The sequence below is a fragment of the Schistocerca serialis genome, chromosome 2, assembly GCF_023864345.2.
Source record: "Schistocerca serialis cubense isolate TAMUIC-IGC-003099 chromosome 2, iqSchSeri2.2, whole genome shotgun sequence".
Taxonomy (NCBI): domain Eukaryota; kingdom Metazoa; phylum Arthropoda; class Insecta; order Orthoptera; family Acrididae; genus Schistocerca; species Schistocerca serialis.
The window spans coordinates 599,161,415-599,180,145 of record NC_064639.1 but is presented as its reverse complement, the minus strand read 5'-3'; the positions used below and the strand labels follow the sequence as shown (position 1 = coordinate 599,180,145).

Below are 18,731 nucleotides of genomic sequence, written 5' to 3'. Positions count from 1 at the left end.
AGGTAAAATATCTAAATAAAATCTGATCCTCTCTGAGATATTCTCACTTACATACTTCCATACATCCACATAGCCTGGAGGCACACAGCACATAAAACTGGTACAAAGTTTATGTTGTAAAATCTTTTGTTAAAATACAAGTATTGGTAATGTAACAGTATAGCAGCAAAACTAATCAAAGAGTGAACAATGCTTGGTTGATCCCTGGAAAAATTAGTATCAACCAGCCAACCTGAGAATATATAAAACTTACCTCACAACTTTATATAGTAAGTGGTACATTGCACAGAATTGTGAAACTCATACCACATTTGTCTCAGCAATAGATAAAGTTGCTATATAGTAATTATATTGTACAAAACACATTCTGTTAAGATGTGACATACTGAAATATTTGTATCATAAGAAGAGCACAGTGATGGTTTCTCTTGGTGTGGGAACAATACGAACAGCATAGCATAGTGCCCTACATTGAAATGTATTAAAATTACTGTCTCTCAACTCAGTGATCATACAGAGGAACACTGAAGTCAGGCTGTCTGCTTCACTGACCACAGTTTTTTGTTAATCATTCTGAACCATTCTTCTTCACACTGATTCATGAACCTGTGCCACAATATGTCTCCAAATTTCCCATGAATGTATTCTTAACTGTTTTGTTCTGAGACTTACTTCAGTATCTCAAATTATTACATGGCATGGTAATTAGTAAAGTGACACCTCTTTTGCTTGTTTCAGTACACAGAGGAAGAAGTACTACATTGTGTGGTTGTGTTGATCTGCTGGTAACATGTACAGGATATACATTTTTTTGTGAATGGGTTCAAATTCACTGTAGATTTCTTTAAAAAGCCTATTTTTTAATAAATTCTTTATTTCACTATTTACCAATTAGCTAATTAAAAGTTACATCACAATAAAACTGTTATGCTTGTAACATGTTATTTTCCACATCAGTGTGGGGAAAAATTAATAAATTTAGGAGCTAAGCTCATTGACATACATTGACTGACTGGTTTTTATTTGGTTCAATTTGACTACTTTCTCTACAGGGTGTGTAGTTGTAATATAAGGCAGGTCGGTTTAACCTAATGTCTTAAAATATCAAGCCTACATATTACAATAAAAAAACAACATACCCCAAGTTATTAATATACACCATACTGTAATATTTTCAGTTGATTACAGTACGTATACAGGATGGTCCAGTGATTGTGGCTGGGCAAAATATCTCACGAAATTAGGATCAGACAAAAAAATAAGAAGAACAAATCCGTTCAAGCATGACGGAGGAAAACAGATGGTGATATGGATGGCCCACTAGATGATGCTGCCATAGGTCAAATTGATAGAAACTGCATTTTTTAAATTTTTATTACATGTTCGTATAGTACATAAATGAATGTACAATTTGGAACATTTGTTTCACTTTGTAAGAATATTATGAGAAAGGAAGTTGCCATTCACCATATAGTGGAGATGCTAAGTTGCAGATTGGCTCAACAAAAAGACTTCCACAATTAAAGCTTTCGACCATTGGCCTTCATCAACAATAGACACACATGTACACGCACTCACGCAGATGCAACTCACACACATGACTGCAGTCTCAGGCAACTGGAACCACACAGTGAGTATGTGTGTGCATGTGTGTGTATTATAGACAAAGGCCAACGGCTGAAAGCTTTAATTGTGAAATGATGTTCCACTTGTCGCAGCCATCATGGATTTTCTATTGCCCTATAGTGCATATTATGCCAGTTTATGTTATCTCTGTTTTGAATGACTCTGCACCACTAAACAGAACTCTTAAAAAATCTGTTATCATCTCATAATTTATGTTGTGTCCAGTGCCAAAAATTTACACATTGTTCAAAATCATCTTTTTGTTGCGCATATCTGTGTCTCAGCATCTCCACTATATGGTGAGTAGCAACTTTCCTTCTCATAATATTGTTACATTCCATCCTGGAATTTCCATTGTCTGTTTCGCTTTGTGATGGATGGTGCTGTAATATTCCAACACTAATAATATGTCTCACCCATTTAGATGAACGGTTGGTAACAATGTGGTTTTTTAAGATTCAAACACAAAAAGTAGTTACGTTTGGACTTTATTTCCTGTTGTTCCAATGTGATACATGTAATTTTGTAATATTATCATTAATTATGGGAATGTATGCTGTTACTGTGTGAGCAGTCATAATAACCTCATGTCATAAATGCTCAGAATGATGTCCTTCAAGTTCAGTGCATTTGGCAACACGCATAACAAAATTCCTCTCAACAGCAAGTAAATCACCTTCAGTAATTGTCACACATGCATTGACAATGCACTGACGCATGTTTTCAGGCATTGTCAGTAGATCACGATAACAAATATCTTTCAATTTTTCCCAAAGAAAGAAGTCCAGAGATGTAAGGTCTGGTGAATGTGCAGGCCATGGTATGGTGCTTCTACAACCAATCCACCTGTCATTAAATATTCTGTTTAATACCGCTTCAACTACACGTGTGCTATGTGCTGGACATCTGTCATGTTGAAAGTGCGTCGCCATTCTGTATTGAAGTGAAACATCTTGTAGCGAGATTTGATAAAACATTAATTAAGAAATCGGCATACATTGCTCCATTTAGATTGCCATTGATAAAATAAGGGCCAATTAGATGTCCTCCTACAAGTCCACACCATACATTAACCCACCAGGGTCACCGATGTTCCCACTTGTCACAGCCATCATGGATTTTCTGTTGCCCAATAGTGCATATTATGCCAGTTTACATTACCTCTGTTAGTGAATGACGCTTCATCACTAAACAGAACTCTTGAAAAAAATCTGTTATCATCTTGTAATTTATTTTGTGCCCAGTGGCGAAAATTTACACAAAATTCAAAATCGATGCCATGCAATTCCTGGTGCATAGAAATAAGGTAAGGGTGAAATGTATGATGATGTTGAATTCTCAAAGCTGACATTTTTTAAATTCCTGATTCCCGCTCAATTTGTCTGCTTCTGGTGTGCGGATTAGCCTCAACTGCAGCTGAAACACTTATTTGGATGCCTCCATTTGTTGCAGCTCTTGGTTGCATCTTCTTCTTTGGCTGAATGCTTCTGGTTCCTTTAAATACATTGACAATCTGACGAAAGGTCCGGACACTTAATTGCTGTCTGTCAGGATAACGATCAACATACACAGCAGAAGCTTGTTGGGCATTTTGATCACAATAGTCATAAATAAACGCCATATCTACCTTTTCTGTGACTGTTAAACATCCATTTTAACAAGTTTATGTCTTCCATGTCATTATTATGACTGGACAAGCATATTATCACACCTAATTTAAGTAATGAATTGCACACAGTTCTATTGGGTGCATTGCTACATTTGTGAGAATATTACAGTGCCATCCAACAAAATGCGAAACAAATGTTCCAAATCAAACATTCCTATTTATTTATGTACTATATGAATATGCAATAAAAATGGTGATACCTATTTAAAAAAATGCAATTTCTATCAATTTGACCTATAGTAGCCCCATCTAGCGGGCCACCATTAGCGCCATCTGTTTTCCCCTGTCATGCTCAAACAGATTTGTTGTTCTTATTTTTTTGTTTGATGCTAATTTTGTGAAATATTTGTCCTGGTCACTACAAATGGACCAGGTAATAATAGCATTCCTCATTCTTTACCTATATACTCTTCTATTCTGCAAAATTCTTTTTCCATTATGTTATCCTTCAGAAGTTTCTAGAAGTCACATCACTCATACTGTCCTACAAACTCATAGGAAGATTGAATATCGAGGACCTTTTTCAGCAGCTGTCAGTCTGTATGGTATACTTCTCAGCTGACCTTCATTTCTTGTTATATGAATGAACATCTGCATTTTTTATAGTAATGTATTGCCTTTTATGAATAAAATTATTGTTCTGTAAATGTACATGGATGGAAAAGAGAATACTTTTAGATTATCAAAGGCAATTCTACATGGCCTTTTTCTCCAATGCAACAACTCATTTTATCATTGCTGGAGTTTCCGTGAACAGTAATTCCATATTAGAAGTGTGGTGCATATAGAGAATGTGCACTGTATACAGAAGTTTTTTCTTAAGCCGGCCGGGGTGGCCAAGCAGTTCTAGGCGCTAGCCTGGAAACGCGCGACCGCTACGGTCGCAGGTTTGAATCCTGCCTTGGGCATGGATGTGTGTGATATTCTTAGGTTAGTTAGTTTTAGGTAGTTCTAAGTTCTAGGGGACTGATGACCTCAGAAGTTAAGTCCCATAGTGCTCAGAGCCATTTTTTGTTGTTATTATCATGTGCTAGCTATTTTGTAATAAATATTACAGTGCTTAATTTACAACAGATATTATCTATACATTGTATCCATTGGAGCTTATTGTCAACCATAATTCACAAACTTTTTATTGAGGTAACTTCTTCCAGTCTTGTTTGATTCATGAAGACATCTATGTGATCCTCCTTTTCCCTATTCGTGAATGCCATGAACATTGTCTTTTTTTAGATTTACAATTAAGTCATTCTGTATAAGCCATTGTACTGCGTTATTTGTTGACACAAATGCATTTCTTTGCAGTATTTCCAGAATTTCTTCTAAATTCAATAATATCATGTCATCAGCATACATTATTTTTTATCCTTCTCACTGACTTCTATATTTTTTACAAATAGGTTGAACCGAAGTGGACCAAGTATGGAGGTACACCATACTTAATATCCCTGATTTCAGATATGCATCTAGATTCTTTGTGATGTACTGCTTTCTGTTAATGACATATGATTGTATCCCTTTCAGTGCATGTCCACGTATGCCATAGCTTTCAAGTTTTTCAATTAGTGCTATATGGATGATTGTATCAGAAGCTTTAGACAATACATAAACATAACAGATGCAGAATTTAGTTTGTGTAATGCATCTATAACAGTTTCTGTTAGGTCTGAGACACAAGTTTCTGTAGATTTCCATTTTTGGAAACCATGTTTTGCTGGAATCGGAATCCTATGTTTCTCTAGGAATGTGATCATCCTACTATACAGGAGCAGCTCTAGCATTTTTGAGAAATTTGAGATTAAAGACACTGGTCTGGAGTTATTTGGGTCATCTTTGACATCTTTCTTGTATTTTATTTTTAATTTTTTAATTTTTGTGGACATACTCCTCCTCTGAATGAACAGTTTCCTATATTCAAAACAGGTTCATTTATTTCTACATTGACTTGCATTATTAGACAATTTGATATTTCATCACCTCCTGCAGACTTATTGGATTTTAATTTCCAAATTATTTTTATGAGTTCTATTTTTGTTACTGGTTCCAGAAATGTTCAGTGGAATGGTTACCCTAGTATTGTAGAATGCTTTGACGACTGATGATTTCTTCCCCCCTTTTAATTTTGTACAACTTCTGTAAAATTGCTGTTCCATGTATTAGCAATTTTTGTTCCATCTGTAGCTATATTGTTTTTGATTCTCATTGATTTAATAAAATTTCCGTTATTTACACTCTTTTGACTATATTTTTCAATGTTAGTATATCCCATGCTGTTTCATTTTTATGATTTGAATTTGCTATGGCTCTGTTTATTGAACTGGCTTTTGCTTCTTTTATTGATTTCCTCTACTCCTTCTTATACTGTTTATACATTGCCTTGTTTTCTGTTTGTACAAGCTCCTTCACTCTTGTCGTGAGTTCAATGATTGATTTGTTGATCTGGTAATCCACTGCGTAGTGTGACCTTTTTTTTTCAAGGTCATTTTGGGAAGACTGAAAGAAAATGATGCATTACTGTGATAAGAAAAGTATCATACTTCTCATTTGTGCTTTATGCTGACATTGTTCCAGTCCATGTTTTGCAGATTTATAATCTTAACTTTTATCATCTTGCTTTATTTTGATTTTTAAGCTCCTAATTTCATAAATACAGAACATTAATTCATGAGATTGCTGTTTACAGATCTTTTGCTTCACATTCACTATTTTCAATAGTAGTGACAATGTTATCAATGATGGTCTGACTCTGATAAGTCACTCTTGTGGATACTTTTATTACCATTTTCATATTATGCTGTAATAATGTTTCTTTTAGTTCTTGTTTTGGTTTTGATTCTTTACCAATATATATGTATTAGTCTCCACGTATTACATGGTCCTTCATTTTAAACTTCAGCAATAATTTTGCTAGTTTTTTTGTGAACTGTTGCAATATTACCGCCAGGGGACCTGTATACACAGAATTAATTAATCAGATCATGGACTTTTATTATTATATTGTAAAGTTCTGCATCATTTAGCCCATGCTCACTAATACATCTTGTGGTGCTTCGGTCAGGACCAGTTCTGCTTCTAGTTTTTGGGTGCCTAGGTGCTGAATGTTTTGGTGCAAGTTTTTAATGTTACATTATTTTCCTTTTGATGACTCCTGAATTGTTAAAATCTGTTGTAATTGGAGACTGACATGTGACCACATTGCATTCATTTTTATTTATCTTGTCCCATTTTTCTTTCATTGACTGTGGAATAAAAAATCTTTTGCTAAGTAGTGGGTAATTGCTCATACTATGAGAAGGCCACATTGTTTTCCTCTGGATTTGATTTTATGGTAGTGATAATCCCATGTGTGTTTCTACTTCAGAAGTTACACTAACATATTTTAATGTGTTATTTATGTGTAGCCCACCCATACTTACCTGCACTGTTGTCCTTGGTAGCAGTGCCTTGGTGAATCTGGCTGAAAAGTAGGTGGTGGGGATGATGAGGTACTAATCATGTAGCCCACACCAGAAATTTGTAGTTCAAACACTTTAGCTGCAATTTAATGCTGAATGAACTACTGTTTATGGCCAGTTTGTGTCTCATTTATTTTAATTACAATACAGGTAAAACAGACAGCCACATACTATGCGCGATTCCTCTCCTATAACATTGTCTGAGTGCAGTAACATAACACTGAAGAAACTAGTCACTAAAGTTAAGTGTGGCAAATATATAATTAACATGGGCACTGTATGAAATTCTTAAAACACTTTGCTTTGAATCTAACAGTTACATCAGCATGAATACTTGATCTGCATAGCAACTAACTACTGGAAATAACATAGTTATTAGCCTAATTCCTGTTGTCACAGTTTGCACTAGCTTTTATTGAAGTTTAACACTGTCAATGAAAATAATTACAAGTTCACAGCCAATCATTAAAAAACAGGCACTGAATTATTGCTTAAACTCCCTGATATGAACTCTGGATAAAACATACTATATTCTTAAATTTTTAATTGATACTGAACCACCTGCAGTAAATTTCCCCATATTGGTGGACTTAGATCTTACACATTTCATAACTCTATGCAGACTGACTTAAATAGCTTCCAACATAACTCTTATGTAAGTTTACAATAATTAAGCTGAAGTTGTCTGATGTTATCAGATTTTCACAATTTACAATTAAATACAGAGTCCGCCAGAAAAAATGTATATACTCTTTGTCAGGCTCTATCAAGATTTCAATATTGTTGTTCAGTATGAGTTATGAGTGTGTCGTAGTATGGTCTTTGGCTCAACAGATGTTAGTAAAAATTTATTGTGAAGTGGTTTTTCAAGTTTGATAATGCCATTGAAGTGCAACGTCAGTGGAGACAGGAGTTTGAAACAGAACCGCCAACCTGCCTAACAATTAAACACATCACTGACAAGTTTGAATTGCATGGAATGATTTCTGATATTCACTGAGGAAGATCAGAAAGACAGTGTACAGCTACATGTCCTGCTTTGTCAGATCTCATGTTGGAAATGTTTATTAATTCTCCACAGAAGTCTGCTACGCAATGTGCACATGAAGTGGGTGTTAGCAGTACAAGTGTATGAAGAAGTCTGAAAGTTACAAAGTAGAAAGTTTACATTCCATGATTATGAATGGTATCAGCAAATGGTATCCGATGATGAACAATTTGTGATGAAGGTAGTATGGAGTGACGAGGCTCAATTTAAACTTAATGGAACTGTGAATCGGCATAACAGTGTGTACTGGGCACTGGAAAAACCACATGTTTGTGTGGTTAACGTGGTCAGTTTACCAGGGGTTCATGTGTGATGTGGACTATCGTCTAGGGGCTTAGTAGGACCATTTTCTTTGATGCTACTATCACTGGAGAAGTGTACCTAGAAATGTTATGCACATCAATTTTGCCAGGTATCTGTGTACTTTATGGAGCTGATGAAGAGGTCTCCTACTAAGAGGATGGGATGCCACCACATTGCCACCTAACCATACAAGCTTTCCTGAATGACAATTTTCTGGGGCATTGGATTGGACGAAGAGAGCCCATTGAGTTCCCTCCATGATCGCCAGATCTAACACCTATGGACTTTTACTAGTGGGCAACTGTAAAAGATAACATCTATCGATGTGAGCCATGCATGCTGGAGGAACTTCGCCACGAGATTACAGTAACATGCACAGCAATCTCCACTGTAACATTGACTGACGTAGTTGCAGCGACTACTCGTCATTCTGTTATGTATACTATAGCCAATGGTGAACATTTAAAGTAACCATGTGCTAAACTGAAGGTTTTACAACATGCGTATTCAATTATTAAATGTAAAATAAACATAGTTTTTGTTACTTAAAGTGTGTATACATGTTTCTGACAGATTCTGTATTTACCTTTATGAGTAATTGAATAATGGATAGAGATTCATTCTAACACGAACTTTCAGAGACAGTAATTATTTCAGTTGCATTATACTGGTTAGTTTGCCTAAAGATGGTATTCTATTTCAGTAACAATGTTTTAACTAATGATGTTACTTACTCAAGAATTAAATGAGTGCAGGAGTTCCTAACATATTTGTGCCATTGGTTGTAAGAATACTTTATTTATTTCTATAGCTTTTTCATCTACTCTACAGAAACACACACATTAATACACAGAAGCAAGCACACCTCATGCATACATGACCACCAACTCCAGCATCTTGGGCCTTAAATTACTAATCTTATTAATTAGCACAGTTTTTAAGCAAACTAAATAGCTCATCCTACTCCTGATACCAAAGTAATGTAATAGACAATAAAGTTAAAGCAATAATAATAATATTAATTTTGGGGCTGAAGAGAAAACATAAAAGCTGGAAGGAATCCTACTGTTTTGTTAAGCATGATGGCACAGTGACAACACACACATAAGGTTCAAACTTCTTTTCATTTTATATGTGGACTTCAGATCAGTGGTAGTTGTACACATACTTACTTTGGTCATGTGAAATTAGCTGAAATTAGCTAATAATTAAATAATAAAATGAAGTGTTTATTTCAAAATAAAAGAAAATGACTTTTTAAGTAATATGTTGGGTAAACCTGAAAGTAAGATATGGACAATATATGGAATGTATAATAGGAATATAGATAAGACTCTCCAGGAGATTGAGTGTTTATAGTAAATGCAGAAACATTAGGTCTGTTGAGGTCCAAAGTGAATCTGACTATGGACTCATAGGGATACAAGTAGCCAGGTCAGTGTATTTAGGTTTATAATTGGATATGGCTATCAACCAGGCACATTGAACTTAGAGTTACTTGAAGATAACTTAAACCCAGCAGCATGGAAGTGCTCTTAGCATATGGTAGTGATAGGGTGTGATTTTAATTTGCCCAATATTTGACAGAAAAAAATTACATGTAGATTGCTGATGATAAGGTCAAGTAGTCTTGTGAAATAATATTGAACATGCTACAAGACAACTGCTTTGTGCAACTTGTTCAACAGCTCAAACAGAAAAGAAATTTTTGAAATCCTCTGTATACAAATGAGCCCAATGTTTTTGGAAATATCACCAAAGTGACAGGTATTAGCAACCGTGATGCTATTAATGTTGAATGTTTTTGGGTATTTGTGTTGTGTCATCATTGCAGAATCATCCAATATTTTGACCTTCTTGTTGACACTTTCTGTTAGGAAATGGCTGCACACTGTTTACTCTATGTCAGACCAAGTATTTTCTTTTACCAAGGGTATGGTGCCTTTTACTTTGGATTGTGACAAGCTATGAAGAAAAGAGATGGCCTTCTGTCAAAATCCAGATGATATACACAAGTGCACATTCAACACTGAAACATCACAGCACAGTTCTAAGTCAGTATATGAACTTTTGGTCCATTAGGTTTATAGACCAGATGCAGTAATCAGAAATGACTTTAGTTCATCATTTACATGTTGGGCATGAGCAAGAACTTCAAAACACAATTACGTTGCTGTATTCCCAATTTGAGGCACATTATATCCACTTGTGCTATGTTGGACATCCATTGTAATTTGTGAGATGAAGTTGAGTTGTCACAAGTGGTGTGCTGATCTTTTCTCTGGCTTCTGGTATAAGGTGAATATTAGAAGCTTGCAGTCATTAATAAGTATGAATTATCGACCTCCGACCAAATTTGAAATTACTTGATGGAAGCATAGACTGAACAAAGTTTTTGGTGATATGTTGCACTGTTCCTTTGAAAGACTGACAGTTTCTCAGTGGAGAGTGTAAGGGGTGGTCATGATGATCATTTGCCATAAGAGCTAAAGGTGTTTGTGGTAAGGAATGATCATCTGTTTTAATGTGTACCCTGACTCTGAAGAGCCTTTCAGAAATGCACTGAAGTGATTATCTTAAAAATAGGTAATCAGCTAATGATTTTGCATTTTCTAGGTGATTACCAGAATGATATTTTGGGAAAGTTATCAACAATTCCTAATTACGCAAACCAGATAGTTGATGGCCTTGGAGCCTCCATAACATCAGGTGGGTTGTGTTGATTATGCAAAAGAACATTTTTCTGAATGGAACATAACTCTCATTTCTATCATTAATTCAATTATTGTTTGCAGTTACCAATGCTACAAAGCAGCTGACATCAATTTCCTCAATTTATTTCAATTCTGGTGTTCTTACAAATCCGGAAAAAATTATTAACAAATTAATAGAGGTAAGATGTAAATATATACAGATATTTAAAGATTAACAACTATGATAAATAAAACAAACATCAACAACAACAAAAATCATATTGTCAAGAACATTTATAATAATATGTCTGAATGCAACCTTCTGTAACAATATATACATATACAGACCACTATAGTACCCAATGAATTGTCTTTATTACCTCAAGTTGTTGATAATGAAAGCATATATATGGATGCAAGCCCAGGCTCTAGGAGTTGTCATATTTAAAATACTTAATAATTCAAGCATGTTATATCCATAATGACATTGTCTAATACTTAAAATTATGTTATTCAGATTTTAAGTTAGATTAAAAATGTGCTTTGCTACCTATTAGGTATTGGACAAATGATCAAAGATTTTTGTTGCTGTATACTGAACTCCTTTCTGAGCTACTGACAGCTTTACTAATAGGTAATAAAGGTCATTTTCCCCATCTAGTGTTGCAGATATTGACGTCACTGCTCCTCTCAAATTGTGATGGATTATTTATAATGAATTTTGTTAGGGAATACATGTATTGCGATGGCACAGTTGAAATGCCTAGCTCCTTGAAGAGGTATCTACATGACATACCTGGGTAACACTATATATTATTTAACACTATATATTATTCTTACTGCTCGTTTTTATGCAATCAATACTTTCTTTTTAAGTGGTGAGTTATCCCAGAAAATTATTTTATGAAGTTACTGAGTGAAAATATGCTAAATATGTCAGGAGGTTAAATCTTTTTTTTTTTTGGCAAAATTAGCAATTACATGAAGAGAGAAAGCAGCTGAACTTAATTGTTTGATAATCTCAGTAATATAGTTCTTCCAGTTCAAGTTTTCATCAGTATTTTCACCCAAAAATTTTGAGTATTCTACCCTATTTACTGATTCCTGCTCATCTGCTACATCAGTTGTTGGCATGACTCTATTTGTTGTACAGAACTGAAAAGAGTGTTTGAGAGCAACTTATTAAGTCTTTGGAAAACATCATTTACAATTTCTTCTGCTTCTTTCCTTCTAATGGGATTTATTATAAAGTCGGTATCATCTGCAGAAAATATCAATTCTGAATATTGAATGTCAGGTGGGAGTTCATTTACATATGTAAGAAATAGGAGTGGACACAAAATTGAACCCTGTGGGCTCCCTTTGGGATTTCTCCCCTGTCATTACAATTGAAGAGCTAGAGTCTTTTCTATTATAATAATAATAATAATAATAATAATAATAATAATAATAATAATAATTTTAGCATCAGGTCATACAAATTGTATCATCATTTTTTTTGGCTCATTACCAACTCATCAGATTATCTGATAAAAATAAAAGAACAAGGGGGATAGTAAAATAATTGGAAACTAATTTATAAAACAAACTAATTTCTATACATGATGATTATACACACATGATATGTTGCATTGTAACTTGTCAACTGAACTGGTCCAGTGAGGCTCTCTCAGCATAAATACGTGTGAGTGCTGACTGTTGGAACTGAATGGTACAGTTAACTACATAATAGTATTAAGTTAGCAGTTCTTAAATTGCAACTGTAAGAGTTATCAACTTTCAAGTACTTGCATTTAGTGAATATATTTAATCATATATTTGCTATTTAAGAATTACCAACTTTATATTATTGTAAGTTAACTTTAACTTTCAGTCCCAACTATCAGAGCTCAAGTAAATGCAGCATTTTTCACTTAGGTTGTATTTACCTAAATTTCTTCTTAAATACAGTCTAGGTGAAAAATACCACACACATTTAATAAGTTTAAAAAGTTAAGGCTGTAGTACGCATTAGATAAGAAGAATCTGAGCTTCTCAAATAGTAGAGGTGTTGAGTTGTTAACAAGCCCATAAGCAAGATTGAAAGCTTTGCTAGCATTCATATGAGTCCTTTTTTGAGCTGGAAATCACACGTCTCATTTGCTCTTAATAATGCCATTTCCATGCCTTTTTCTTACAACTTTTGCAAATACCTTTGCTTAAGAAAGGTAATGCAGAAGACATAGAAAATTACCAGCCCATTTCCCTGCTGTCAGCATTCTCAAAAATAATAGAAGTAATTATGAAAGATGGATTAATGCATTACCTGAATAAATACAATCTTTTAAGCAAATTACAGTTTGGTTTCAGAAGTGGCAAAAATACGGAGTCAGCCATAGTAGAATTCACAAAAGTTGTACTTGATGCTGTTGATAAAGATGAGTGCGTCACAGGCATATTTTTTGATCTTTCTAAGGCATTTGATACAGTCAACCACAAGATTCTATCAAATAAATTAGAAGCATTAGGAATAAGAGGGGTAGTTAATGACTGGTTTGGATCACACCTAGCAGATAGGGTACAAAGAGCAGAGTTAACACATACTTTAAACAGATCTAAACATTTAGTAAAACACTTATCAGAACCAAAATACATTAATATAGGAGTTCCACAACGTAGCATATTAGGACCAATACTATTACTGGTATACATCAATGACTTTCCCACTAGTGTTACTCACGGTGAAAATATTCTCTTTGCTGATGACAGCAATACTATAGTCACTGAGAAAACAAGAGAACTCCTTGCCGAGAAAGAAAATAAAACTCTCAAGGAAGTTTATGATTGGTCAATAAGCGATAAAGTGACATTGAATATAAAGAAAACTAATGACAGGAATTTCAGTTTGAACAGGAAAAATGACAATGATAAATTAAATGTAGATGGCACCTCTATAGACTGTGTAACAAATGCAAAATTTCTAGGAATAAATATTGATTCTCAGTTGAAGTGGTTTGAACACACAAAAATACTTGCAAACAGAATGTCACCAGCATGTTATACCCTTAGAATCCTATCATCAGTGTGTAACATGCAGTGTCTTTTAGTTACATATTATTCATACGTACACTCAGTTCTTAGCTATGGCATTCTTTTTTGGGGAACAAACACACAAAATATGAGCACAATTTTTAAACTCCAGAAAAGAGCCGTAAGAATAATAACCAAAAATATTAGTTGAGCTCATTGTAAAGATCTGTTCAAAACACTGGGGATTTTAAGTGCTCCATGTGAATACATTTACCAGTCAGTTACACACATCAAAAATAACATTGGTAATTACTACACAAACAGCTCTGTCCATGACCATGCAAAAAGAGATAGACTCAACTTATATTCGCAAAAAAAAAAAAAAAAGCATTTTCTACCAAGGAATAAAACAATAAAACTGTACAACAAATTACCAATAGAGATTAAAGAAATTTCAAAAATTCACTTATTTAAAAAGGCAGCTAAAAAGTACCCGTTAAGCAATACATTTCATACATTGAAGGATTACTTAGATAAAACAGAATAGAGGTCTGATAAAAAAGTTTTGTACTAGTAAATAATAATAATAATGATGATGATTATAAAACATCCAACATTCCACATAACACCTTCACTTTGCTTTTTTTCCTCATTTTTTTCCTTTCTAGAAATACTTATCCCCAAGCAATACATAGCACAGTACTAACACCTCTTCTTCTTTCTGAGCTCAACTTCTCACTTATTATGGAGGGATGCCGACTCAGTTTTTCAGGATAGCAAATGGGAAGTAGTGGGGGAACTGTTATGAAACAATGTGTGTATAGTGTGTGTGCAGTGATTGATAGTGAGATATGAGTGAATGGTGTGGCATTACATTATTTAATAAGTTATTTTTTAAAAATCTATTGTATACCAGGAGTAAGTCTAATAATTATGTCTAACTAGAAGTCTGTAAATATATGTGTATACGAATTAGCTTATTTTAATTGGTCGAAACTTGTAAATACTTTGACATGTCCTATATCCTTGCAAAGAGATGTCTACAGATAAATAAAGCTGCTACTACTACTACTAATACTAAGTAGGCTGTAATTCAAATACAATAGCTAAAACACACAACTAAAAAGTTGAAGCTTTACCTAGTGATTTTTCTGTCTCAAAGCTGGGTTGTATTTAATACAAAAATTAGACTTCAGGTTAGTATCCCTCCAGAACAGTATGCTTCACAGCCATATTAGTGATAGCCAAGATTGGAGGAATGGCTGCATCAGTCATAAATTTTTAATCTGTTTACTGCACATTGATTTCAGTCATGGTGACTCATCGAACGTATACTTACTTGTGGTACCACTTGATGTTACCGATAACAAACATCCATTGTTTCTTATGTGTAGCATCAAGGGGTACCATGTGTGATTATCTGTATGGTGAGTCTGTACTGAAGATAGCTTCACAGTAGCAGAAATTGATCTGCAATAAACAGATTAAAAATTTACGACTGATGCTGCCCTTCCTCCGATTTTGGATCACAAAAATGAGAGTTGTGTAGCATTTGCATCCCTGAGCCCAAATGTTCTTATATATCATAGGTGTGGCTAATGAATTCTTTTACCTTTTCCTCACCACAATTTGTCTCTCATTATTAACCAAAAATACCACTGAGGTCTATATTTACAGTTATGTAAGTGAAAGAAAACCTGTGTCCCTTATTGTGTACATCAGTAGAAATGAATGATTTTGTTTATCTCAGCTGCATTGTTCCAGAAGATTACACCATATCACAATATTAAGAGAAAGCATTGGCACCTACATGTACACCTACATACATACTCTCCTTTCCTTCTCATCCTGTCCGGTAAGTCTTCCCTGACCTGGGTTGGGGTGACTTTTCTAAACTATACCCCTTTCCCTAAACCTCTCCAGTTCTTTTCCTTCACTCCTCTTCGTTCCCCATACACTCTTACATCAGAAGAAGGAGCCACTGGCTCCAAAAACTTGTGAAAGTGTGTGTGTTCCCCTGCCTCCGCTTGGTAGGTAGTTGTTTGTCTTTTTTCTTTCTTTCTTTTTTTTTAAAAAAAAATCTGTCCATTTACATTACACATACATACTCTGCAAGCCATTGCATGGTGCATAGCTGATGGTACCTTGTATCATTACTATTAATTTTCTATCCTGTTCCACTCGCAAACTGAGCTTCTGTACATGACTAATCTCTCTTTTCTTATCTTCGTAGTCTTTACACAAAATGTACATTGGCATCAGTAGGAATACTCTGCAGTCGTCTTCAAATGCTGGATCACTAAATTGTCTAAATAGTTGTCTTCCCTTGTGGCATTACCAGTTGAGTTCATGAAGCATCTGTATAATACTCACTTGTTGATTGAACTTAGTGGTAACAAATCTAGCATCCTGCCTCTGAATCGTTTTGATGTCTTCTTTTAATCCAACTTGATGGGGATACCAAACTCTTGAGCAGTACTCGGTATTGTTCAATATGTTGTCTCCTTTATAGATGAGTGACATTTTCCTTAAATTCTCCAAATAAACCAAAGTCAACCATTCACCTTCCCTACTACTGTCCTTAGGTGCTCGTTCTATTTCATATCACTTTGCAACATTACATCTACATATTTAATTTATGTGACTGTGTCAAGCAACAAACTTCTAAGCTTTGTTTGAACATTTTCCCTACTCATTTTCATTAACCTACATTTCTTTGCATTTAGAGCAAGCTGTATTCAGTACATCAACTAGAAATTTTATCTTGTCATCTTCTATCCTCGATGTTAACAACATGGAAAAGATAGTGTCATAATTACCATAAAGAAGGCATGTTAAGTTGCAGACAGGCTCAATTAAAAGACACTTACATAAAGCTTTCAGCCACAGCCTTCATCAGCAAAAGAAAAACACACACCATTCAAACACACAAGCAAGCCCACCTCATGCACACATGACCGCCAACTCCAGCACCTCGAACCTTCTGCAAGACGTTCACCTATGGAGGCCAATACAAGGAGACACACTTCTAAAAGCAAAGTAGACAGAACTGAAGTTTTTATTTTTTTTTAAATTTTTTTTTATTTATTTTTTTTATTATTATTTATACATGTGATTGTGCCATCTCAGTTTATTATCTAACTGGATGCTCAGGAACTTTGCACTTTAAACCTCATCCCTGGCCATTATTTGCAATAATGTAAGTCGTTTTTATTTCTTTGAAAGTGCATGAGTTAATAAGATTAAGGATTAAACTGTTGGTTTTTGGGGTCCTTTATCAATATACCTGTGTCATCAGTAAACAAACAACATAGTTTTTGAAGAGCCCTCCAGTGTTCCTGATAATCACTGATACAGAATGACAACAGGAGTGCGCCACGTACTAAACCTGGCAGGACTCCAATTTTAATATTTCACAAATCTGAATTTGATAATGCAACTGTCATTTTTCTGTTGTCAAGATATGACTCCATCCAAGCAAGGAGTATATCTTTAATACTACAAAATTCTAATTTCCTTATTAAAATTTTATGACCTACATGATCAAAGGGCACAGAATATGCAAACAGAGTAATTTTTCTTGTTTAATTTTACCAGAACTGAGTTGGTGAGATAATGTATTACTTTCTCAGTCTTCATGGGAGCTAAACCGTGTTGTCGAAAGGTTGTTCTGAAAGATGGTTTAGTATTCTGTTGTAATCTATTATCTCAATAATTTTTGAGAAGCTGGGAAGGAGAGAGACAAGCAAGTGACCGCCAATTATTGATCTACCGCCACTTTTATAAATAGGTGCTATTCTGTCACAAAATACACCTTAACTCATCAACTGATTACAAAATTAACTCAAGCAGGCAGTTATTAGTGGTGTTTCAGCAGTTCTTTTGTACACAGCTCCCAGCATGGTTGTAATACTTTGATTGAAATAACATCATTTCCATAAAAATTACTACTTTTAGTGATATAATGATTTTTTTAAATCTCTCTAACAGATGATTTACCTTGACTAGTCATTGATTTGAATTTAGTATCATCTGTTTCACTATTACTTATTTTTATTTTTATTTATTTATTTATTGTTCCGTGGGACCAAATTAAGGAGAAGTCTCCATGGTCATGGAACGAGTCAATACATGAAATTATAACACGATATTAGAAACAGATAAAATGAAATATAAAAAAACATATTCAGGTGACAAGTCGTAAGTTTAAATGAAGAAAATCAACAATGTAACACTGGAATTTGCTTAATTTTTTAGCTCTTCCAGGAGCTCCTCGACAGAATAGAAGGAGTGAGCCATGAGGAAACTCTTCAGTTTAGACTTAAGAGAGTTTTGGCTACTGCTAAGATTTTTGAGTTCTTGTGGTAGCTTATTGAAAATGGATGCAGCAGAATACTGCACTCCTTTCTGCACAAGAGTCAAGGAAGTGCATTCTAGATGCAGATTTGATTTCTGCCTAGTATTAACTGTGTGAAAGCTGCTAACTCTTGGGAATAGGCTAATATTGCTAACAACAAATGACATTAAAGAAAATATATACTGTGAGGGCAATGTCAGAATTCCCAGATTTTTGAATAGGGGTCGACAAGAGGTTCTCGAACTTACACCACACATAGCTCGAACAGTCCGTTTTTGAGCCAAAAATACCCTTTTTGAATCAGAAGAATTACCACAAAAAATAATACCATACAACATAAGCGTATGAAAATATGCGAAGTAGACTACTTTTCGTGTTGAAGTGTCACTTATTTCAGATACTGTTCTAATGGTAAATAAAGCAGCATTTAGATTCTGAACAAGATCCTGGACAAGGGCTTTCCACTACAGCTTACCATCTATCCGAACGCCTAGGAACTTGAACTGTTCTGTCTCGCTTATAATATGCCTATTCTGTCTGATCAAAATATCGGTTCTTGTTGAATTGTGAG

At 34.6% G+C, this 18,731-nt stretch overlaps 1 protein-coding gene across 1 annotated transcript in view; it reads left to right on the top strand.

The window, feature by feature from the left end:
• The window catches only part of LOC126457634 (pyrethroid hydrolase Ces2a), a 172,874-nt gene that overhangs the window by 99,995 nt on the left and 54,148 nt on the right, over positions 1 to 18,731 (top strand). Inside the window, exons 7-8 of the mRNA XM_050094105.1 lie at positions 10,718 to 10,810; positions 10,897 to 10,994. Of these exons, the coding sequence (XP_049950062.1) occupies positions 10,718 to 10,810; positions 10,897 to 10,994 (191 nt within the window). The remainder of the gene's footprint in view (positions 1 to 10,717; positions 10,811 to 10,896; positions 10,995 to 18,731) is intronic.